Below are 26,240 nucleotides of genomic sequence, written 5' to 3'. Positions count from 1 at the left end.
CTCTCTCTGCGTTCACCCATTGATGTGAACTGTGGCTATAGGCGGTCAGAGTGAGTGAGATGGATCGGCGGATCCATCTCATGAGTAGTGGAGGCTAGCACTGGTCATGAAACACGGAGAAAAATTAAACGTTGCATAAGTGTTTGTGCTGTTTAGGAATCGTTTAAATATTAATATTTAAACTGCAAATGTCAACAATGAAACGGCTCGGAATAAAGTATTTACTATTTGCGGGAGGTTATGAAAACAATTTAAAACCTTTCTATGTTTAATAAATATTTACCAGTTATGGCTGCTTGCATTAAATTGGATAATGAGGCATTCGCCATTATAAAACTCCACTGGAAACCACAATTTCAAATACTTATAAAGTGGAATCATAAGCCAGGGAGTGAAACCCTTGGAGGGACTTGTTTATTAGAACATCTCGACTGCAATCCTCAGCTCTGTACGAATTTATTTTATTTTATTTACTGCATCCACCCTCTGAACTTGGTGAGACCTCATGAAGTGGAAAGTCAACTCTATGAGTCGTTGTTCACTCTCGAGAGATGAGGCTGAGACTACTGTACTGTATTAACTTGCAAACCTTGGGATATGGAGATGGGGTAATCTCATGTCTGTCTCCTAAATTCTTAGTTGACTGATAATTGTAACCCTCAGCTGCGAGCGGTCAACATTAAACACGTTTGGGTTTTTTGGTAAAGCCATGAATAAATATATACGAGACCATCAAACTAATTACACTGACATACACCAGTTTTAAACTAAGACGACCGTCAGATGTAAAACATAATCTGCTTTGTGGGATGCTCAACGCTCCGACAGACCGAGCAGCAGCTCCCCCTAAGCCACGCGTGCCCCTTCCCTCCGGCCAGACTTTTGACGGGCGGCGTGAAACCGCGTTCCGCGCGGCCCTTGCGTCACAGTGCCGAGCGCGGGGCGCCAAACCTGCAGCGAGTTCAGCACCGAGTTCTTGAGCGAGAGCGGCACCGCCTGGTCCTGGCAGCTCTGCGCCGTCTGCACGTGCGTGCAGCGCGCCATTGCCGCCGCCCCCGCGTCTCCGCCACCGGCGTGCTGCAGGAGGATGCTGTCCGACGGCCGCTTCTGGCAGTGCGGCAGGTGGCAGCGGGGGACCCCCGCCACCACGGCGCCCAGCAAGAGGTCGTCGTGCGCGGCCGACGGCGCGAACCCCGCGGCCTCCCCGGCCGCGCCGCACTCGTCGTCCGGTGCCGGCAGCTCCACGAAGCCACGCAGGTCGGGCCCCCGGTCGCGCGCGCGCACCGAGAACAGGGGGCAGTCGGCGGCGGCAGCGGCCCCGCCGGCCATCACGCGCACCGCGTCGGCGGCCTGGCGGCGCGAGCCGTCGCGGAAGACGGCGCCGCACGTCTTGTTCTTGCAGCTGAGGCCCCGCGTGCCGTTGAAGGTGCCGCACTTGGGGCAGCGCTTGACCCCGCGCAGCGTGGGGCGGCCCAGGTCCGAGAGGAAGGCGGCCGGCGCCGCCGCCACCGCCTTCAACTGCTCCACCACGTCCATGGGCGGCCCAACGCCGGCTGCCCCAACCACCGCCACGTGCCGGCCGGCCTACTCACAGATGCACGCCGCCACACAGTCCTGTCGCGAGGTCTCTCACTGCACAGCGGACGAGCAAACGTCCTTCATTTTTACCAGCAGTAAGTTCGCGAATGTTATATCTAGTTTTCAACAGGAGAACTGGATAATTGTCGTTTACTTCCAATTCAGATTTGGGTTTCATTTTATTTGGGATATAAACTATGACAATCCTATGCAATAATATATTCTTGAGGATGTTACAACACCTACCCAGATGTATATATGTTGAACTTATTTTTCACAGTACGTAGCCAACCGTGCTAATCGGAGGTGCGGGGAAGGACAACAACCTAAACACAAAAAGCAGTTCTAAAGGAATTAGTTGGCGTATGAAACTGCTTTAGGTAATTCCCCTGAAGCATTGGTGGACTGCTGTGAGATTAAGGACAATTAAATCAGTGGAAACTGGCTCAGTGGTGAGCACAATTACCGATGGGTTATATTATTAAAGCACCCTGTTGCATTGTATAATGTTTCCAACAAATGAGAAAACGCATCCTATTGAGCTTTCACATTACTTTAATAAAGCAATCCAGTCATCCGTTTAACCAAAGTTCATGGCTCTAATGCGAGCCAATCTCAAAACAAGACATTTTGGCCAGTTTTGCGTTACCGTTACTTAATGATTAGAAACACCGATTAGCTAAATGCTTATTAATTGGCTGATAACATCAAAATATATATGTATAGGGGTTGGTAGACCTTAGGCAATTGTAAATTCAGTCCAAATTACTTGAAAAGACTTAAGAACGGACGAAACAGTCTGGAGAAGTGTAATAATTCAGTGAAGTTATCCAAGACTGTCACGTGAAATATCTTCCAACAAGTGAAACATACTGACCTTAAGGACAGGAAAATTAACAACTTATATAAGACCTTGTCACTTTAAAGATCACGAATTTACATCCTTCCTTTTCGTAAAAACGAACTATATTAAGTCGCAGATGTAAATGTGAAAATTGAACCGTGGCATGAATAGAAACCCAACCAACAGACTTGACCAGTGAGCGTGCACGGCCATAAGCAACAAACACCGTGTAATTTGACCCTTAGAATTAGTTGTGGGAACAGCTGCTCCAGTTGCATAAGTGGCTTCATGGGCCTACCTCCCGTAGTCCACACTGGGACCGTACCCAAAGAATACACGCCGCATAATGTTTTGGCGTTCACAGGTGATGAAATACAATCACTCACTCATGGTCGCGACCACTCAATATAATTTAATATCAAGGTCTAATACGCTAAGTGAATACATTACAAAGCGATGCGACTTCTACATGTTTCACCAAAATTTGTCCCTTTGATTGCACTAAGACATATCCTACAGTTAGATGTCTTCCGGTTGCCAAACGAATAGATGATAAGGTCGCACTCCATTACACACAAAGTGCTTGCCACAAGTCAACCACAATACCTCGCTGATCTCGTCAAGGAGCATAAACCACCATCATGTGAACTCTGGTCATCCTCACAGCAGCAGCTTTTGGCTAACCATGGAACAAAGATGGTTACGCTTTTAGATGCGATTCTGCGACCGTCTGGAACGCTCTTCTTTCCGATATTAGGAAGCCACTGGGGCTACGCACACTTTTAAACCATCGATATTGAAACATTCTTTCTTGAGAACTGGCTATTTCGGGTTAGTTTGTTTCCTTCCCCCGCACCTCCGATTAATGCGGTTGGCTACGTATGTTGCGAAAGAAGTTCAACATACATGTGTAAACATCATGGAACAGAGATGGTGGCTCTCCGGCTCTATCGCTCATATATATTATTTTATGTTTTCCAATAACAAGGGCCAGCTTCTAGTCAAGCGGTCTACAAACAGCCATGCGCTCGTTTATTTCACATATATTGCAACTGAGAAACTGATACTGACATTGTTTATATATGTAGGGGTGTTAAAGAGAGGGCCCGTTATGCATGGCAGCCTATGGAAAACAAACACCGTGGGCGGGGCTATGTAAGTGCACGAGGAGGTGCCCTCTACGACGTCCGAGCCAGACACCCTGGGGGGGGCTGGTTCGAACGTTATGATCCCCCGGGGCCCCACCCCTCAGGGAGGGGTTGGGTATAAAAGGGGATGTTCAAAGGGCTCGAGGCAGTTATGTTTAAGCTAAGGGAAGAAGACTGAAGACGTCTTAGATAGAGCCCTGGACTCCCCTAGTTCGATGTCCTTTTCAGGGCCGGACAGGACTGAGCCAGCGGCGTGGTCCCGGAAGCCAGAGCCGGTGCTCTTGTAAGAGCTGGTCTGGAACTCCGGGTACCGGGCCCGACTTACCAGTGTCGGGCCAGTTAGCCTCCTCTAGCCCATTAGTGGAGGATTCGGGGCTAGGACAGAGTTAGCTAGAGGTGTATCCCGAGTTATACGGGTGAGGGGGCCGATACCCCCTCGAGTGTGTATATGCCCACTGTCGTATTGTGAAATAAATATACGTGTGCCTCAACCTCGGCGTCAAGCGTCTTCACCGGTACTTCAACTGGTGTCAGAAGTAATTCGAACATGGACACGCGGAAAACAGCGCGGGCCAAAGTACCGCAGGAGGAAGACACTGCCGAGATCGTCGAGCCCGAGACGGCTCCACAAGACAAGGTGCAGCCGGGGCCTGACGCCTCCTTACCGGGGCATCGAAATGAAGAGGGGCCGCAGCCAGACGCGTTACGGCTGGCTCACGGGAGGCTGGCGGAGCTGCTGTATGCCGCTGCCGCCACGCTGGAGACCATCACGCGACTAGGGGCCGGTGATCCAACACGGAGCGAGGCGAGCCAACGACCAGGGCGCCTTCCCGCCATTTCGGAGCAGTCCGAATTTGAAATTCCCGCCATCGACGCTACAGCTGTTCGGGGCGTGGCCAGCCTAGACATCTGCTCCGACATCGCCGTCGCTGAAGCTGCAACGTCATCACAAGCGCGACAGGCGATCCCATCGGCCGTTCGCACCGACGCACAGCCGAGTGGTGGTGACATCAGCCTGCGGGAGTCCACAACGACCGCTGCGCTTCATCAGAGACTGCCCCCGCTGAAGGAGTTCATCGGCGCGGAGGGGGACTGGGCCGGTTTTCGCCGACGTTTCCTCGCTCATCAGGAGATGGCGAAATGGTCCGATGAGGAGGCTCTCTGCGCGCTGCCGGCGCTCCTCGACGGCGACGCGCTCGCCGCCCTCACATCGGCGCCGAGAGAGAAGCGGTCTACGTTACCGATGGCACTACAGCTGCTGGGCGGGGTCTATGGACCATCGGCTGAATGCCGACAGCAATTTTACGACCGCAAGCGGGGTGAGAAGGAGTCGCCCCTAGCATATCGGACGAGCCTCCTGGCGATGGCTAAGTCGGCCTTCCCTCGTATGGACGACGACGGCGTGGACGCGATGGTCACGGAGAAGATCCTCCTCCTGGCAGACGACCTTGACATCGCGGTCGTCGCCCGGGAGGACGAGGAGATGACATCGCTCCAGGCGGCGCGGCTCCTCCACGCCAACCTCCTGTCACTGCGGCGGAAAGCCAGCAGGGCATCGGCGGGGCGTGCGGTGGCTGCAGCCACCATTCCGACGAAGGAGCTCTACGCCGTCGACCACCGACCGCAACAGGCGACAGGAGCACGGTCGGGCCGGGACGGGCCGGGCCGTTTCAACCATCCGTCTCCTCCAACGGCGCTCCCGCGGTGTTTCAACTGCGGCGTCCGGGGCCACGTCGCCTCGGGGTGCCGCGCTCCTCGACAGCGCGGGACGACACCTCAACGGGACGACGGGCCTCATCACAAGCTCCACCATCATAACCCGGCGAGTCGCGGCACCCCACATGTTTGGCCCACGCACACACCCGTCACGCACTCAAACACCGCAACGAGAGGGGGGCCGATATCGCGCACCATCGCACCATCACGCACCACCCCGGGTACTCATATCGAACCCGGCCAGTGGTCCGTGCTGGCCGATTGTGTGGTAGCCGCATCGTCGGGGTCGTCGGCCGTTGTGGGGCACATCGACGGGGTTGAAGTGCGCATCCTGGTCGATACGGGAGCATCGGCGACCATTATTTCGGAGTTGATTTACAATATTCTCCCTGTCCGGAGTCGTCCTTTGATGCCTGTTAACGTACCATTCTATGCGGCTAACGGGGGCTCACTTGGCATCATCGGACAAATTCGTGCCCAAATTTGTATTGGGGATATTAAATTGTCTGGGCCGATTTTTGTTTCCTCCTCGCTGGCGGTTCCGTGCCTGCTGGGGACGGACTTCCTGGCCAAAATGCCGATTAGGATATTGATCGACCAGGGATGTATTGAACTCCCGTCGGGCAGACGCATGGCGTTTCTGCCATCGCCTGTTATGACTCGGACGGCGTTCGCGACGGTGCCGGCATTCGTAGAGAGAACGGTGCGCGTACCTCCGGGGGCGCAAATGTTGATTCCCTTGAAACTTCGGCGGCCCTTCGCTAAGGGTGTTGGGGCCCAAGGGGTTCTGCTGGGGCCGTCTAGGGCCGGGGTTAGTGGACCTCATTTACTTCCGGCCCAGACCATAGTAAGAGGGGACGGTGAACCCTTCATCGCGGTCCTCAATGTGGGCTCGCAGACGGTGGTGGTCCCACAGGGGACCGTGCTTGCTCACGCAACGCCGGTGCCATGTGAGGAACCCGTCGCAAATCACGTCAGCGTTGTCCCTGCGCCGCGACCGCATTCAGACAGCGATGAAGGGTGGCTCGAGGCGCTTTGTGCGGGATCGACGGACCTGTCAGATTCAGAGCGTCAACAACTTAAAACACTACTGCGGGAATTTTCCGACGTTTTTAGTCGGAATAAATACGATTTGGGTTGTACTCACCTGCTGCGTCACCATATTGACACGGGTGACAGCGCGCCAATTCGCCAAAATCCGTTTCGGTTGAGTCCCGCCGAAAAGGACCATGTCAAATCGGCTGTTGATGACATGTTGGCCGCCGACATCATTTCTCCTTCCACCAGCCCTTGGGGAGCGCCGATCGTCCTGGTTAAAAAGCAGGACGGTTCGTTGCGGTTTTGCGTTGATTTCCGGCGTCTTAACAAAATTTCGGTTGCCGACGCATACCCGCTCCCTCGGATGGATGAATCGCTGGACGCCTTGGCGGGAGCGCGATTCTTTTCCACACTGGATTTACTTTCGGGATTCTGGCAGCTTCCTCTGGACGATGATTCAAAGCCTAAAACTGCTTTCCGTACACCGCATGGCCTGTTCCAATTCAACCGGTTGCCGATGGGCTTACACTCAGCGCCGGCAACTTTCCAGCGTTTGATGGAATTGGTTTTGGCTGGATTGCAATGGGAGTCGTGCCTCATTTATTTGGATGACGTTATCGTCTTTAGTAAAACTTTTGACGAACATCTCCAGAGGTTGCGGGCGGTTTTCCTAAAGATGCGGGCTGCTAATTTGAAATTCAAGTCCCAAAAATGCCATTTGTTGCGCGATTCGGTGCGTTATTTGGGGCACATCGTGGGACGCTCAGGTATTGCTACCGATCCCGCCAAAACGCAGTGTGTCAGCTCCTGGCCGACTCCCACCTCGGTGGGAGAGGTCAGGAGTTTCATTGGGTTCGCGTCGTATTACCGACGGTTCGTCGCTGATTTTGCGACAATTGCAAAACCCCTGCACGCTTTAACATCTAAAGGGGTTCGGTTCCACTGGGGTCAAGAGGAGGAGGCTGCTTTCTGCTCCCTTCGGGACGCCCCGGTAAAAGCCCCTCCCTTGATTTACCCAGATTTTTCTAAGCCCTTTTTGCTCGACACCGATGCGAGCAACACGGGTATTGGGGGTGTGCTTTCCCAGGTGGTTGATGGCGTGGAACGGGTGGTCGCGTACGGTAGTCGGGTGTTGTCTCCTGCGGAGCAAAGATATTGTGTCACCCGTAGGGAACTGTTGGCAATTGTCTATTTCATCCAACAGTATCGCCCATATCTGTACGGTCGGCATTTCACCGTCCGCACAGATCATGCGGCACTACAGTATGCCCTGCGAGTTCAACAACCATCGGGACAGTTGTCTCGATGGATGGAGGTTCTCCAGGACTTTGATTTTGAAACCACCTACCGTAAGGGCGTTCGCCATACGAATGCGGACGCTCTGTCGCGCATGCCAACCACCTCCGAATGTGCATGCCTCCTGGGGTCGGGACGTTGCAGGCCTTCAGGGGACGCATCGGTTCCGATCTTGGCAGCCACCGACGACGACGAACCATTGGTTACTAATTCGATCGAACAACAGGGAAGAGATTCCCTGTTGGGGTTGCCCGTCACTGAATGGGGGCGCCTCCAAATGGAGGATACCTCCCTCCTCGGGTGGCGTCGTCGCGTCGGGGGTGCTGGGCGTGTGAAGGGTGATTCGGATGCATGGGAAATGGTGCAAGGTCTGCTGATGCATTGGGACGGCAAATCCCAGCGACATCGGCTGGTGGTCCCTTCTGGGTTGCGAGGCAAGGTGGTGTGGGCCGCGCATGAGCGCCTATTACACCTGGGGACCCAAAAGACTCTTGCACTGCTACAACTTGATTTTTTTTGGCCTGGCATGACGAGGGATGTTGGGGATCTATTGGGATCATGCCCTCGGTGTGCGCAACGGAAACCGCCGGCGCGGGAGTCTAACCCGCCCTTGCAATCGATCAAAGTGTCCAGAATAAATGAGCTTGTCGCGCTGGACATTTTGGGCCCATTTCCCGCCACCCCCAGGGGCAATAGGTATTTGTTGACTGGTGTCGAGTATTTTACACGCTGGCCTATCGCCTGGCCCCTGGCCAACCAGTCGGCAGCAGCCATCGTGGAGGCCTTTGTTCAGGGATACGTCCTGGACAAAGGTGCTCCGGAGCGGCTGCTGACCGACCAGGGCAGAAATTTTTCCGGTAAATTACTCAAACAAGTCTGTGACCTCCTAGGCACGAAGAAAATTCGTACCTCCCCGTATCACCAGCAAACTGACGGGATGGTCGAGCGCCTGCATCGCACCATTACGTCAATGATGTCACAGCAGGTCTCGGACTCACAGACTGACTGGGACCTGCATATTCAAGGGGTCTTGGCGGCATACCGGATGGCACCCCATGCAGCTACGGGATTTTCCCCCTTTTACCTCATGTACGGTCGCGAACCCGACCCGCCTGTTCGCGCCCAGCTGCAGATCCCCGAGCCGCAAGGGAAAACTAAATTGGCTGACCACGTCAAATTTAATCTGGCCAAATTAACAGAGGCGCGGGATGCTGCAATGCTAAACTCGGACCTCCGTCAAAAGGCGAATGAGCGCCTCAGGCTGGGTCGGGCGCACATGATACAGTGGAAGCCGGGGGACAAGGCATGGCTGCACTGTCCCCAAGTGCCACTGGCTACCTCCTCTAAGCTGGTGCGGCCGTGGCGGGGCCCTGTGGAGGTGGTCGAAGTTTTGCGACCACAGTGCGTGCGCATTAAATGGGGGAAGCGGCGATGGTTCGTGCACCCCTCTAGGTTAAAACCCTTCGTTGCGGTACACAAACCCACTTCACACATGCGTGGCCAAACGTGTGGGGGGTCGACCGACTCATTGGGTCCGTCTCCGTCGTTCTCACCTAATGCCTTGCCGGCCGTGCCACCTCCAGGTGCATCAGGACTGACGGGCTCACGCCCGACCACCCCTCTTGGGGATACCGACGGTCGCGCGGCATCGGATGAGGACTCACTCCGGGACGGACAATTGCCACCTGACGGTCCGCCACCCGGGGTTACCCCGTGTGAGGGGCCCGCTGCAAGGACGCGCGCAAAAATGCGCAGACTGTTATGAGGCCGGAAGATGTGTACATAAGTTGTGTTCATCGTGTGTTGTGTGGGTGGTGTGTTCCCTGCCCATTGAATGTACATATGTTGGGTTCATTGTGTGTTGTGTGGGTGGTGTGTTCCCTGCCCATTGAAATGTACATACGTTGGGTTCACCTGGTGTTGTGTGTATGGTGGGTTCCCTGCAAATTGTATATAGGTTGTTTTTTTTTACGGAATTCGTATTTATTCAAGGGGGGGTGCGTCGGGTTGTTTTCTCTTCTTGCTGTTGCATTTTGTTGTGTTCTTGTTGCTGTTCTTGTTATTGTTGAAAAATAGTGAGGCACACGCGCGGTCAAGGTGTAAATGCACTTTTATTGTCATTTTTGTATGTTGGCAGCCGGGACGGCTGCAAGCTATGCGGGGGGGGGGGTGATGTAGGGGTGTTAAAGAGAGGGCCCGTTATGCATGGCAGCCTATGGAAAACAAACACCGTGGGCGGGGCTATGTAAGTGCACGAGGAGGTGCCCTCTACGACGTCCGAGCCAGACACCCTGGGGGGGGCTGGTTCGAACGTTATGATCCCTCGGGGCCCCACCCCTCAGGGAGGGGTTGGGTATAAAAGGGGATGTTCAAAGGGCTCGAGGCAGTTATGTTTAAGCTAAGGGAAGAAGACTGAAGACGTCTTAGATAGAGCCCTGGACTCCCCTAGTTCGATGTCCTTTTCAGGGCCGGACAGGACTGAGCCAGCGGCGTGGTCCCGGAAGCCAGAGCCGGTGCTCTTGTAAGAGCTGGTCTGGAACTCCGGGTACCGGGCCCGACTTACCAGTGTCGGGCCAGTTAGCCTCCCCTAGCCCATTAGTGGAGGATTCGGGGCTAGGACAGAGTTAGCTAGGGGTGTATCCCGAGTTATACGGGTGAGGGGGCCGATACCCCCTCGAGTGTGTATATGCCCACTGTCGTATTGTGAAATAAATATACGTGTGCCTCAACCTCGGCGTCAAGCGTCTTCACCGGTACTTCATATACAGTGAAAAAAAATAATGTATAACAGACGTCAGAGCCCATTAAGATTATTTTGCAAAAGGACCAGTAAAGCAGTATCCACATTGGGATTTGGAGATGATACACAACATACTACACTTGATTATTATTTAATCTTGCAGGATCTATCGCGAGTCACTTGGAATAGCACAGCACACTCTGGTAATTTACTGGAGACATTTCAACCTGTAGGAATGAAACCACATATTCCGTGCATCCTGGACAAGTGCAAAGCCTGCTTACAAAATCTATCCATGTGTAGTGAGCGACTTCCGGGACACGTCGAGTAGAAGGCTTCTTGTTTATTAAGAGCACACGGGGCGATGTATTACATAATGCAGCTACACACAGGCGATCCTAACACATAGCCCATCTCCGACGTACGCTACGCTAGCTGTCCGACTAGCGCAGCGACGGAGAGGGTCTTGCAGAAGAACAGCCACGTGGTCGGAGAGGAATAGATGACGATGAGCAGCGATGCAGCCAGGACCCAGGTCCCGCAACAGCACCCGAACTTCTGGTTCGACCCCCCTTATATGCACCCCGGCGTGGCCAAGCCCCGCCTCTGGCCACACCCCCTTCCAGAACCTTCAAGCAGGTTCCCGGAGCCTCTGGACTAACTCCGCCTTTCACCTTTACCCCAGATATGCCCCCTTATAATAAGGCGTTATGTAATACTGCCATAACCACAATTACCCCCACAAATGTCACCCTGTCATACATCACACCCCCCCCCCCCCCCATGGTTAAAAGATAGCCGTCCCGGCTAATAATAATAACGAAATGCACGTGAGGCAGGAGAAGAGTTCTGCCATAACTAGAATCAACGTAACAATATGTTTTAGAATAGGGCAGAACGATCGGCAATGAAGGGGAAGGAATAACCCAGCACAATATGGGGGTAAGAGAACAACAAGAGGAACATTTCTCTTCTATACAACACGCGAGCGCAACCCCCCAAATTCCCCTCCTACACACACATATAATGCAATAATCTTGGTCACCGAAATCTAACACATTTGGACCGAGTCCTCGAAGCCGGTCCATCCGTTGGGACACTCTTCTTCACAGGATATGTGGGCTCCGCCCGAAGACTCGAAGAAGGCGGTTCCCCCGACTTTGCAGGTGTCGCGGCTTCCGTCTCGTTCAATGACTCCGCGAGTTTGGCAAGGTCACGGGCCCCGTCATTTAGGGGTTCGGAATAGAGGCCGACCGAAATTCGGTTTCGGTGCCGAAAGATGGCAAATGGCCTCTTTCGGCATAGTTTCGGTTTCAGACGAAAGTCTATTTGTTACTTTCGGTTTACTTTCGGTTTCGGACGAAATCATTTTTTTTACTTTTGGTCTGGTTTCGTTTTCGGCCAAAACCAGAAATTCAGTTTCAGTCGGCCTCTAAACTACACGCGCGCGCGCATGCGACTCCGGGCAGCAGCGGCGGCGGCGGTGGTTGATGAGCGCACACATGCACACTCAAGCAAGGATGGGGGTGAGAGGGGTGTGGTGGTGGTGGCGGTGGTGGGGGGGATAAGACAGATGACAGAGAAGAATAAGAAGAAAATAACTTCCCCCCCAAAACCACCAAACTAGCGAGCAGCAGCAGCAAGCAGCACACGCGTAGCCAGCACTCGCAGAAGCAGGAGTCCACCAAGAGCACTTTTGTTTGAGCGGCTCAGAGGCTGGGCTCTCACAGGCAGCTCGAGGCACGCACCACACACACGGGCGCATGCACATCACACAGACGTGTGCACGCACAGCACGCTGAGAAGATTATAGCAGCGTGCTGATGCCAACAGTGTGCATACGCACGTGCGCATACTCACTCATCTGCCGACCAGCCACACACACACACCAACCCACCCACCCCTCCAATGATCCAATTCAATCCTCCCACCACCCCATCCCACCCACTTCCTCCTCCACATGGGTTCCACACAGCAGGAGGGGGCTTGGGTGTGCGTGCGAGTCTGTGACATATCTAGAGGTCGACCGAAATTGGTTTCGGCGCCGAAAATTGGCAAATGGCCTCTTTCGGCATAGTTTCTGTTTCGGCCGAAGCCAAAAAGTTAACTTTCGGTTTACTTTCAGTTTCGGCCGAAAGTAAATTTTTTACTTTCGGTTTCGGCCGCAACCAGAAATTCAGTTTCGGTCGGCCTCTAGTTCGGAAGCTGTGGGCAGCACAATACAATCCTTCTGACGCACACTCTCCATTGGCATCTCCCCCGGCTCGGCAGACACAACTGACACCGGCCGTACACAATTTGGAGATGAGGTGTCAGTCCGAGTAGGAATATAAGGCTTCAATCGCGACGGATGTACAAACCAACGGCTACAGCCAACTCATATACGCATGCACTGCAGTCGTTTGACTTCCATCACTTCCACAGGACCCTGCCATGGCCGATACAGTTTAGGGGATGTTCCCACTTACGGGCAATGCAACCATGCTCGATCCCCCACAGCTCAATGCAACTCCTGGTTCTTTTGCCCCGAATTTCGTTTGTTGGCCGCCTGTGCTTTGGCGGTGTTTAATTTCGCCGCTTCTCGAGCTGCTGAGACACATTCAAAAGTAATTTCCAAAGGCGCAGGCAATTTAGATTTTCCCTTTTTCTCAGACAAACCCAATTAAATCTCCATGGGAGGTTCACTCTCCCTCCCGTACATGAGAAAAAAAGGCGAAAATCCAGTGGAAGTGTGGGGAGCCGTTCTGTATGCGGCCAACACTCCTGGAACATGCAGATACCAATCAATTTGGGCTGCGCTGACTGCCTGACTGAGCATAGATGCCAGGGTTCTATGCAGCCGTTCTACCATCCCGTCCGTCTGGGGATGGTTCGGGGATGTACGAATCTTTTTAGTGCCTAGCACATCGCAAACTTCTCGTAGCAGCTTAGAGGAAAAATTCCGCCGCTGATCCGTGAGAAGTTGCTCGGGCGCACCTTTGTCCAACACGTATCCAGGCATCCACAATAGAGGCTGCCGACTGGTCGGGCAGCGGCCAGGCCATAGACCATAGTAAAAAATACTTAACCCCTACCAATAGAAACTTGTTCCCCCTTTGCGTGGCAGGAAAGGGCCCGAGGATGTCGAGTGTGATCAACTCATTAATGCGCGAAACCAAGATAAACTGAATGGAGGCTGTGACTTTCTCAGCGGCGGTTTCCTACGTGTGCATTCCGTGCAACCCTGAATGAAGTAGTGCACGTCGCTCGACATCCCCGGCCAATAATAATCGCGTTGCAACGTGAACCCCAATGTGTAACAACTTGTCCTCATGCACCCCCCAAGTCAGCTTGCCTCGGAGGGCAGTGGGAACTACAACATGGTAACGGTTTGATCCATTCTCGTCCATCATCAAAAGACCGTCCTTTAGGACCGGTCGCAGGCCGTCAGAGGGAGCGGACCCTTTTCGTCCTGCTTCCGCTTGAAGCCGCAAGGTCATAACGGGCACACATCTTCCATTTGCAATCCTCCCCATTCGGCACGCGCAAGGTGCAAAACACAATCCCCCGGCGCGACCTCCTCGGCAGGCTCCACTCTCCCAAGAGCTGCTATGACAGCCGAGGGCATTGCCGCTGGAGGTTTACAATGACCCGCGCCTGACACGCACACACAACTATTGCCTTGAGGCAAGCGGGATAACGCGTCACAGTACATCACTCGGAACGAGTACTCCTGGCGAATCTTCAGCAAACGCGAGAGCTGCCCGGAGGGCTGGTCTACTCTGAAGGGCTGCATGATCTGAGCAAACCACAAATTCCCTGCCATAAAAATAAGGCCTATACTGTTGTATAAAGTATACCATGGCCAACAGTTCCCTATGGGTGACACAGTAATGCTGTTCAGCCGTAGACAAGACGCGGCTACCGTACGCGACCACTCTTTCCACACCATTCTTAACCTGGGAAAGGACGGGACCTATACCCATTGGAAGGACGTAATAAACTATTTCGGATCTTAACTGATTGTGTTCACGTTTACGGTGACTTTCAGACCGCAGTCCACTCACTGGCATTGAATATATATCTTTTATTATCCGTAGGGAATGGAGTCTTTGCTCCGCTGCAAGTCTCCTAACACCACTCTCCCATTGACATATTTCGTTGCTTCCTCTTAGTACCTTTCACGCGACGGTCAATTGTATAGTGTATAGCAGATTGTATAATAATAAATAGTATAAAAGTGTAATGTTTCATATAATGTATGAGGTAATATATAGTATCGTAATTGTATAGTGAATATACAGCAGTGTGGCATACAGTAGGGTGGGTAGAATAATACATAGTGTAATATTACAATGTATAGTCTAAGGTGTGGTGTATAGTAATGCAGTATATAATTTAATGTTGGGTTTGTCTATGGCAGTATATAGTACGGGGTAGACCCGTGTGATGTAAGAGAAAAAAGTTTAGCTGGAGGCATATATTTTTTGCGACATAGAATTGTAATGTATGACTTACTGTTAGTAGCTCAGCTTATTGGAGAGTATATTTAGTATATTGATGATACTGATGTAGTTTATATTTTAGTTTTTTACGTGGTGGTTTAGCTGCTGCAGCTCCTTAAAATAAAAATTCCTTCCCTTTATTACTGCTAACCCTACTCCCTCCCTTTGATGCTGCTAATCCTGCATAATGCACGGGCATAATATGACTTTGAACCCCCCACCTCCTACGCATTCCACAAGTAGTGACTAATCCCATATCTGCATTTCCCATAAATATGCTAAATTCCTCTTGATATGCAAATTAATCTGTCAAGGTGCCCTTCCCCCTCCAACCCAGCTTAAATATACAATGCCAAGCTTGGTGGTGTTCATTCAGACGCTGTCTTTCTGACAGACCTGTTCTTCACCTGAGGACGGCTGCTTGTGTTGTGGCCAAAACGTTGTGAGAATAGTATTTTTTATTATTTTATTATTTCCCTTCTACGTGACTTTACCGAAAGAACCAAGAAGACCTATACCCATGTTGCTAGCGTCCGTGTCAAGAACAAAGGGCAGGAATAAATCAGGGTAATTGAGTGGGGGCGCATCAGCCAAGCGTTCACGAAGAGCCATAAATGCAGCCTCTTCCTCCGACCCCCACTTGAACCTCTGGTTCTTAGCCGTCAAGGCAAGTAGTGGTTTAGCCACTGTAGCAAATTGTGGCACAAATCTACGATAATACGACGCAAACACAACAAAACTTCGGACCTCCCCCACAGATTTGGGGGTCGGCCAGTCCCGCACACACGCCATTTTCTCGGAAGTCCGTGGCTACCCTGTTCGCGCTGACAATGTGGCCTAAGTATCGCATGGAGTTTTGCAGCAAATGACATTTAGCAGGTTTAAATATCAGGTTAGCCGATCGCATCCGAACAAGAACAGATCGCAGTCGCTGGAGGTGTTCTTCAAAAGTTCGGCTCAACACAATGATGTCATCTAAGTAGATGAAGCAGGAGTCACTGCAGGCCAACCAAAACGAGTTCCATCAACCACTGAAAAGTGGCTGGTGCCGAGTGCAATCCCATCGGAAGGCAGTTATTTTGGAAAAGTCCCTGGAGCATACGGAACGCGGTTTTAGGTCTCGACGACTCATCAAGGGGAAGTTGCCAAAACCCTGTTAACAAGCCGAGAATATAGAAAAAACGCGCGCCAGACAATGCGTCCAGGAAATCGTCCATACGTGGGAGCGGGTATGCATCGGCCACCGAGATTTCGTTAAATTTCCGAAAGTCCACGCAAATTCTAAGACTGCTATCATGTTTCTTAACGAGCATAATGGGCGCTCCCCAAGGGCTAGTAGAAGGAGAAACAATATCGGTGGCTAATATCTCATCTACCACTTTCTGCACATGTTCCTTCTCCAGCGGACTCAGCCAATACGGGTTCTGACGAATGGGCCCGGCCTCTCCTGTATCAATGCGATGTTGCAACAGGGAGGTACGGCCAACATCGAATTTGTTTCTACTAAACACATCCGAAAACTCACGCAGCAGCGATCGTAATTCCCCCTGCTACGCCGGAGACAATTGCGAGTTCTCGTGACACAACACCTCCGCCCAAGTCTCGTCCTCTGCAACATTATTTTCCACCGCACCAACAATCTCGTCACCCGCAACACCATCACCTTCGTGAAATGCGGCTGTTGCATCAGCCAACACCGTCCCCGCCTGAACCACAGCCGTCTTCGGGCCCGCATTGATAACCTGCAAGAACGGCTCCTGGTTGAGGTGGACGACTGTCTGTGCGCCAACCAGCGCCAATCTCCGAATCACCGCATTCGACGGAGTCAACAAGACGCCCGATTCAGGATTCACTACCTGTAACCGCTTGCAATAGCGCAGCGGCACCAACATCTGCGATCCTGGCGGGATTTGCACCGATTTTTTGACAAGAGCCTGGACCATAACATTAGCAACCATACTCCTGTGTGGGGACCGCAAACAGTTTGCGGCCCAACAGAATCTCCACACAGCTCTGATCAATGAGGATCTTAAGGGGCATTTTCCTAAAAAAAATCGGTGCCCAGAAGGCAGGGCACCACCAGCATCCTCAAGATTAGCACCGGCCCAACAACTGCAATCTCGCCAATCTCAACGCGGGTCTCTATTTGCCTGATAATCCCCATACTACCACCATTTGCCGCAACGCAAGCGTTCACTACCGGCCTAATAAACCGGTCCCTGATCGGTAACAGGTGAAAAATCACGTCGGAAATAATGGTAGTGGAAGCACCAGTATCAATTAACACCCGCACGTCAATTCCATAAATAGAACCCGACACTGCCGAGGCCCCCGCAGTGGCCGCGATCACCCGACGTGCTAACTTCCTCTACTGTGTCCCCGAGCTAGGCCACCCCTGTGTGCGATGGGAGGTGGAGATGACTTCCGTAAGCCTAGGTGCATGAGTTTGTAACACGGCTGAGTGTCTGATGTGTCGCAAATCGCCGGTTGAGGTTGGAATGCAGCCGACGATGGAGCCGGGGTCACCAGAGACATCATCGGGGCTTGACGCAGGCTCGGACATCCCCGTGCAAAGTGCCCCGGCTGGCCGCAGTGGAAGCAGGTAAGTGCAGCCCTCCATAGCAGGTGATCCTCCTTCTCGCGCGGCCTCCAGTCCCGTGACTGCCGCGGCACCTCTCCCCATTTGCGACTCCAAGTTGAGACCGCGGCTGCGACGTCCCCCTCCACCGGCATGTCCACAGCAGGCTGAATCGCGACGTTCCGTGGTGACCACTCAACCGATTCGCCATCGCGGCCAGCGGCGCAAGTTCTCGTGGGCCTGCAGACATCGGGTGGCCCATGGGGACGTTTGCTCGTTCTCGTCAATGACTGGCAAAACGACCCCCATTTCACGTGCTTGTCTCAACATCCTTTCCATCACCAGAGAGTCGAGGACCTTCGGGTCTACCGCGGGTTACGCCGCTTCTCCCAGTGCCAACAACGCACTGCGGTAGGCGAGGGGTGTCTCGGCCTCCCCTCGCCTCCGCTGCAAAAACATCTTATGGGTATCGGAAGGTGGTTCGTATACTTCGGACATCTCGGCGTATGCTCCTTGGAGTGTCATCTTCTTCCCGGCGGGATTGGCCCGGAAAACAGCGAGGATGTCGTCGTCAAACATTGTTGGCAGAGCTCTCAGCACCTCCTCCTTGGTCCAGTTTACTGACCGGTAAGCCGCCTCGAAGCGCCAGATGAAGGCGCTCCAGACGCCTCCTGCCGCGACGAATTCCCTGACAGGAGGCAGTCGGCGGGTTTGTTCAGTCCCTCTTCCAGCGTCGACAGCAGCAGGCGTCGCATCTGGCGAATCACGCCCATGTCCTAAAATGGCGGCCCCTGACCGCGCTTCTCCCGCGCTGCATGTAATGGCGGCCTCTGGCCGCGTGGTCTCTGTGGCGTGCGTAAAGGCGGCGGTTCCGCTCGCGGATGTTCCCGCCCGTAATTCGTTCTCCAGCGGTCGGTCTTCTCTCCCCGGGGAGGTCCGTGCAGTCAGCCCCGCCATCGTGATCGCCGTCAGGAGCTCCACCATCTGCAAGACCATCGCCCTCAGGAGCTCCAGCTGCTCCGACACCACGGGCGATCCAATGTCGGGCTGCTGCCACGGAAAATCTGTCGCCTGTCCCGCTGTCTCCAGCGTCGCCAATTCCCCTGCCGCGGCTTCGGTAACCGGGACTGCGGTTCCCGGGGCTGTTAGGAGGTCCAGTGTCTCATCCTCGTCATCATCAGAAGAACCACTAGTGGGTTCTGCTTCTTTTGGTACTTTGACATTTTTATTTTCTTTTTATTCTTTATTCTGTCCTCCGATGAGAAAATAAAAATAAACATTTCCACCACTTCTGACTCCAAATGTAGTGTGCGACTTCCACGACACGTCGAGTAGAAGGCTTTTTGTTTATTAAGACCACACGGGGGTGATACATTACGTAACGCACCTACACATAGGCAGCTACACATAGGCAGCTACACATAAGCGATCCTAACACATAGCCCATCTCCGACATACGCTACGCTAGCTGTCCGACGAGCACAGGGATGGAGAGGGTCTTGCAGAAGAACAACCACGTGGTCGGAGATGAAGAGATGACGACGAGCAGCGACGCAGCCAGGACCCAGGAGCCGCAACAGCACCCGAACCTCTGGTTCGACCCTCCTGATATGCGCCCCGGCGCGGCCAAGCCCTGCTTTTGGCCACGCCCCCTTCCAGAACCTTCGAGCAGGTTCCCAGAGCCTCTGGACTAACTCAGCTTTTCACCATTACCCCAGATACGCCCCCCTTATAATAAGGTGTTACGTAATACTCCCATAACCGCAATTAGCCCTTTAGGCCGACAGATGTCATCCTGTCATTACACATGTTTAGCGCTCAAGATGCTTTGCTGGAGAAGTGAGCGCTAATCGAATCAGCGCGAAAATGTGTCATTACACCATTGTATATACATGGGGATGCATTGAAGACAGCGCTATTTCTTACATATTAGCAATAAATAAGGGCTTCGTTGGGGTATCGGTAATAGTTATAGTAATTAACACAGACGGTAAACATTTTTAAAATATATATATTTAAAATCATAGAATCAGTCGTATGTGCTGTATGCACGAATAGCATTTCCCTGTATTCATCCTACATGGCAGCGGTGGGAGACGAGGCTATGAGCAGCTGCTGCCAAGATGATTTAAACACTTGTGAGAGGCGTAACTGGAATGCCATTGCATAACAAATCGAATATGAAGACTTTGATCACGACCACCAATCGCAATGATCGACTCGCGGGTGACTGGGGTGCTGATTGGCTCAGAGTGCGAGTCGCTCCCATTGGCTGAGCGAATTGTAAACGATAATGACAGAGGTTGCGTGTCTTTGGCGCTGCCTTGGCTGCTATAAATGTCCACATGATGATAAGCCACTTCGCTGAGCTATCGTTTGTGGCCAGGTTGCTTCTGAAAAAGAGCTTTGTAGCTCCGTGGGTCTTACCTGCTACAATGATAATTGTTTCGTTTTTCATAGCAATTTGCTAGTTTTGAATATTTTAAGTATTCAGAAACAAGCTTTCGGAGAATTTGGCTGCTATACATTTCCACATAAGCCACTTCGTTGAGCCATAATTTGTGATAGCCAGGTCACTTCTGAAAAAGAGCTATATAACTCAGTGGGGCCTTACCTGGTAAAATTAAAATAGTTTTAGTGATCTCACTCGTAAGCGAATTGTATATTTTTGGATATTCTTAATTTATTTTCATTAAACTTTTCTCCAAGACACTTGTAACTTTAAAAGATGGCTTGGTGGTAATGAACGAGTAACTAGAATCTTCTACATTTCGAAGCTTGCCCCCTCTTTTCTCTCCGCCCGATGAAGACTGCTTGTGTTTTGATCGAAACGTCGTGGGTTTTTTGCTTTTATTATTTTCAATTAAATATTTTTTTTATTTTACAAGTTTTATTTTTATTGTGATTTTTTTCTTTTATTATTTTCAATGTATTTTTTATTATTTAAAAAAAATTGGTTTCTATCTACGTGACTTTACCGAAAGAACCAAGAATATGAATTCCTGCAGTCACTAAAGTTTTAAGCCAAAATAAAATCCTCTACTTCGATTATCATTTTGCATGAGGGGTTCCGCGAGTGTCCCAACCACCGATGCAATCTCTGCTCATCGACGCTTCAGATATTGCCCACTTGGCCAACGCGGGCTGTGTTGTGCACTCATCTGGCCTTTCCGTATATTCCAACATGGGGTGGGTGGACCCGTTTAACAAAACCGCAAGGAATATTAATAATACATGTAATAAGGCCAGACCGTTGGCTTGGTCCTCCCATCACGTATTTCACTTGACATTATACCGCGCACATAACGGATACAGCTTAGTGTCCGACCAACAACTCCTAATTGTGGCCGTATTACTTTAGACAGCAGCGGGACAACAGGACAACTGCATACCCGCTTTTGTGTTTTAGTTTATTGTCCTTCCCTCGCACCTCCGATGAGCACGGCTGGTTACGTACGGTGAAAAAAAGCTCCACATACATACCAGTTTAATTCTTATAAGGAATTATCAGTGCAGTCGAGCCATCATCGCCTCTACTGCTGCCTTGTACCTCGGGGGCTGTGGGCAAGCCGTGCCCGATTACCATGGGGGTAGGTTGGCACCCTGCCTATGGGCGACTATAATCCAATTATAACATTTTCTGTTAATGATGAAAAACTCAAGACAGACAAGTGCATGCAGGCTTGCAAACTGGACCCACGGGCATGAACGGACACATCTCTTGCTTCCAGGTGACAAGGCAGCAGTGGACAAAGCATGACCATCAAGAGTCCCATCTCAGAAGCTCTGGTATGGCGTTCGATAGCCGGTTGCTTAAAACGCCTTCAGGGGACATTTTCCCTGAGTGTGTAGTGTAAATTCGTACACAGTTTTGGGGGAGAAATTTTATCCAAAGTCCTGACCCGATGATCCCATTAAAATGGACAGGCAGGAGAGAGATCAAATGGAGGCACCGTGTGTGTAACCATACACACTGCACACGCATGACCCCCAGGCACTGCTCGTGTGACTTCTGACCTTACGATAATAGGTTTTCCCCTTTTTTCTGGCAACAAAACAGGTGTTAAGATGATAATTGTTTTTTTACCCTTCTATCTGGCAACAAAACTGACACCTTTTTACAAGGAGTCATGTTTGCATAGACCGCAATACCTGCAGTCATAATACAAACAAAAGAACATAACTCTGATAATGTGCACTGTCCTTGAAGTCGATTGGTCCACACCCGAGACAGCTTTCCTTAGAGCCTAGTCTCACATGGGTTGGACCAGATGACGCTAAAAGGCACACAACTCAAAGACAATGCACCATCAGAGTATGAGAGCTCGGGGCAAGCATCTACACTATGGGAACCTGTATTTGAGTTGTGCGCCTTTTAGCGTCATCTGGTCCAACCCATGTGAGACTAGGCTCTAAGGAAAGCTGTCTCGGGTGTGGACCAATCAATTTCAAGGACAGTGCACATTATCAGTTATGTTCTTTTGTTTGTATTATGACTGCAGGTATTGCGGTCTATGCAAACATGACTCCTTGTAAAAAGGTGTCAGTTTTGTTGCCAGATAGAAGGGTAAAAAAACAATTATCATATTTTTACTGGCAAATGAGGTTCCCATAGGTGTTAAGATGTTAAAACACCAAACTGAAACCTTTAACAAGGAATCATGTCTGCATTAACCACAATACCTGTGGTCAGAATGCAAACAAAAAACATACTCTGAAAATATGTGCATTGTCCCTAAAAACTGATTAGTCCACACCAGAGACAGCTTTATTTTGAGCATTGTCTCAAACGGTGTTAGACCAGAGGACGCCAAAAAGCGTACAGCCCAAAGACAATGCACTATCAGAGTAATGAAGGCTCGGGGAGAGCATCTACATCATGGGACCTCCTTTACCAGTACCAAAATATGAAAATAGGGTTTTCCCCATTTTTCTGGCAACAAAACAGCTGTGTTAAGATGTTAAAACACCAAACTCAAACCTTTCAGAAAGAATCATCTCTGCATTAACCACAATGATTGTGCAGGTTGAGACGTGACAAGTGACACCGTGTCAACTGCGTTGATGTGTCGGTAGCTCGGTGCACGGTGACCCCAGATGACGCCGTCATTAGGTGACCCATTGACGGGGAACTCTGCCAGACCCGGCCGCGCAGGGGGGAGGGGGGGGGCAGCATCGACCACTGCTGTGCAGCGGCTCGGTTAGAGTGGCCGCGAGGAGGCGAAGGAAAACGACGAGCCCGGTGATAATGAACACACAGAGATACACGCACACAGAGACACACACGCACAGACACACACACACAGACACACACACACACTGACACACACACAGACACACACACAGACACACGCACACAGACACACGCACACAGAGACACACACACAGACACACACAGACACACGCACACAGAGACACACACACAGACACACACACACAGACACACGCACACAGAGACACACACACAGACACACACACACAGAAACACACAGACACACGCACACAGAGACACACAGACAGACACACAGACAGACACACAGACAGACACACGCACAGACACAAAAACAAAGATCCCCCGTATAGCCTTAACAGACTGTAGGGGCAAGTGGTGAAAGCGAGCACCTAAAAAAGGCCGGTAAGGCACACGAGGGGGTGGGTGGCCAACACCACGCCCGGCCGCCTTTGTCTCCCCATTGGCGATGTTTACACACCGCACCAGGTACTCGTTTGAGGCTGAGTCGACCTAGGTGAGGCCCAGGACCGGTTCAGATAATCGTCGCTGGTGTTGACCGTGAGCGGGAATCGAAACCGGATCGCCGGGTTCGTAGCGCAGCGTAGCGCTGACCGCTACACTATCGCTCCCCACATACACACAGAGACACACACACTGACACGCACAGACACACACACACAGATACACAGACACGCACATACACACACAGACACGCACATACACAGACACACACATTGACGCACACACAGACGCACACAGACACACACACAGACACACACTGACACACACACAGACACACACTGACACACACACTGACACACACACTGACACACACACTGACACACACACTGACACACACACTGACACACACACAGACACACACACTGACACACACACAGGACACACACTGACACACACACAGGACACAAAGATCCCCCGTATAGCCTTAACAGACTGTAGGGGCAAGTGCTGTTAGCGAGCACCTATGAAGGCCGGAACGGTACACGAGGGGGTGGGTGGCCAGCACCACGCCCGACCGCCTTTGTCTCCCCAGTGGCGATGTTTACACACCGCACCAGGTACTCATTTAAGGCTGAGTCGACCTAGGAGAGGCCCAGGACCGGTTCAGATAATCGTCACTGGTGTTAGCCGTGAGCGGGAATCGAACCCGGGTCGCCAGGTTCATAGCGCAGCGCGCTAACCGCTACACTACCGCTCCCCACACACAGGACACACACACACAGACACGCACACACACACACTGACACAACAACAACAACAACAACCGCCATTCGCCACTAAGTGGCGGTGACGTCACCACGATGCTTGTGCCAGGCCAAGTGCACCTTGAGGCCACGTGAAGTGTCGAAAGCCCGCTGGCAGGAGGTCACGGGGCAGACCCAGGTGCCACTGGTCGACTGACCGAGATGACTGGCTGATGCACCACCTGTGCCCCCTACTGTGCCAACTTGCTGTGCTTTAGCCACCCGGCGCTCCGCTCGTTGTTGTGAGCGTCGCTCCTCCGCCCTCCGTTGTTGTTGGAGGGCGACTGCCTCCAACTGCCCAGTAGCGTCCTTCACGAGCCTCCTCCACTGAGGCCGATCTTGACACCGCTGGTACCAGTCATCGGCAAGTCCACTCAGCTCCACGTCCTCCTGTACCACATCACTCCATCTCTTCTCCAGCCCGTGCCGCGCCCGTCTAGCCCCCTCGATCCGGCCGAACAAAAGCTGTTTAGGCATGCGGTGGCTGGGCATGCGGGCTACATGACCCAGCCAACGCAGCCTTGCCTGCCGGAGGAGCTCACTGATGGGACTTTGCCCAGATCTTTCAAGGATTTGTGAGCTCCTCACACAATCCAGCCTGGTTAAACCCAGGATGGATCGTAGGCAGGCCAGCCTAAATGTTTCCAACCGGCGAAGATGCTCCACCAGGGGGGTCCACGTCTCGCAAGCGTAGAGAAGGGAGGGAATGACCGTGGCCGAGAAGACCTGAAGCTTCGTGCGGAGCGACAGACCAGGTAGCTTCCACACAGCGTTACGCAACCGATGAAAAGATATTGCCGCTCGACTGATTCGGAGTGAGACCTCTGCTGATAGACTGGAGCCGGTCATAAGCACACTGCCCAGGTATGGGAAACTCTCCACTCTCTCCACAACTGCCCCATCACCAATTGGGAGTTGTGGGGGTGGAGTGTCCGATGGTACAAAATACCCAGGCAGGTGCTTGGTTTTGGTGGGGCTGATGGTAAGGCCCCACCTCTTAGTGGCACGCTCCAGTCTCAGCAGCAGCGCCTCCAACTCCTCTTCTGAATGAGCAGCTATTACCAAATCATCGGCATACATAACGTGGTTGACCAATAGGGAGCCATCCCTTGATCGCACCCGGGCGTCGATCAGCCTCCCATTATATCTGACACACACACTGACACACACACAGGACACACACACAGACACACTCAACGCGGACTCCGCCCACACCTCATTCCACCTCCTCCCCGCCCCTCGGGAACCGTGCGCGCGACTGCCCCCCCCACTTCACCCCCCCCCCCACTTCAGACCCCCCCCCCACTTCACCCCCCCCCCATCCCCGTGCGCGCGCGCGCGACTTACGGCGCTGGGAGTCGCGGGGGCCGCGGCCTCGCGCAGCTGGCGGAGAGGTCGCCCCGCCCCTCAGCCCCACCCCCCACTCCCCGCCCCTCAGCCCCCACACCTCCCCCTTTTCGCCCCCCCCCCTCGCGCGCCGCCTCCCCCCGCCCGCCCGCCCGCCCGCGCGCGCGCGGCTTCGACTCCAGTGCGCGCGCGCGCGCCGCTCACGTGACTCGAGCAGCCGGAAGCGGCGCGCGCGCGTTCGCGTGGGGCGAGAGGCGGAGGGGGGCGGTAGGGGGGTGCCCCCAGTATGGCCCGCCCACTCGCGCGCTCTCATACCAAAGGGGGGGGGGATGATGGGGGCGGTGGGGTTGATGGGGGCGGGGGGGGCGGTGGGGGGGGTGCCCCCAGTATGGCCCGCCCACTCGCGCGCGCTCTCTCATACCAAAGGTGGGGGGGGGTGATGAGAGTCGCTCTCCACGTGATTCCCGGTCTCTCCACGTGGACACCGACTCACCATTGAAGCTGCCAAACGTCGTGGGTTTTGCCAGGTCACAGTGGTCTAAGAAAGGCGGTCATCCCGGTGTCTTCCCGAAGCTTTTTGTGAAAATCTGGATTGTATCTCCAGATTCAAATGCTCTTTTTGTATGGCCAATGAAGAGCAACCATTATGCGTTCAGTTCTCTACCTGATTTAACCATTCAATGGCTTTTTCTGAGAGTTGGTGAATATCAGATACACCGCTTTCAATTTAATACTTGGGGCAGTGCGAAGTTATAATACAATCCATGGTTTGGTGTTAGTGGCTGCATTGGCACACTAAACTCTTGATGCTGGGAGGAGGGGGGGGCAACCTGGGGTCAACGTTAGAAAGAGCGAAGACATTTACTTGTGTGGGTGAGATTAGCGATTAAGTGGACGTGGCTATCCAAGAAGAAGTGGGGCTGGCAAAGTTAGGGGGAGGAACGTCCAGGTAGCCGTGTGTCCAGGTTGATCC

General features: G+C 52.6%; 1 protein-coding gene across 1 annotated transcript in view; it reads right to left on the bottom strand.

The window, feature by feature from the left end:
- Positions 1 to 25,308, bottom strand: part of C22H2orf42 (chromosome 22 C2orf42 homolog) — a 50,246-nt gene extending 24,938 nt beyond the window's left edge. Inside the window, exons 1-2 of the mRNA XM_061556596.1 lie at positions 25,268 to 25,308; positions 952 to 1,584 (exon numbers count right to left, since the gene is read on the bottom strand). Of these exons, the coding sequence (XP_061412580.1) occupies positions 952 to 1,536 (585 nt within the window). The 5' untranslated portion in view covers positions 1,537 to 1,584; positions 25,268 to 25,308. The remainder of the gene's footprint in view (positions 1 to 951; positions 1,585 to 25,267) is intronic.
- Between the last annotated feature and the right edge of the window lie 932 nt (positions 25,309 to 26,240).

Source organism: Lethenteron reissneri, chromosome 22, assembly GCF_015708825.2.
Source record: "Lethenteron reissneri isolate LAM-NWPU_2019-01 chromosome 22, ASM1570882v1, whole genome shotgun sequence".
In the NCBI taxonomy this organism is placed as follows: domain Eukaryota; kingdom Metazoa; phylum Chordata; class Hyperoartia; order Petromyzontiformes; family Petromyzontidae; genus Lethenteron; species Lethenteron reissneri.
The sequence above is the reverse complement of the archived record's forward strand: the minus strand, read 5'-3'. Positions and strand labels throughout refer to the sequence as shown.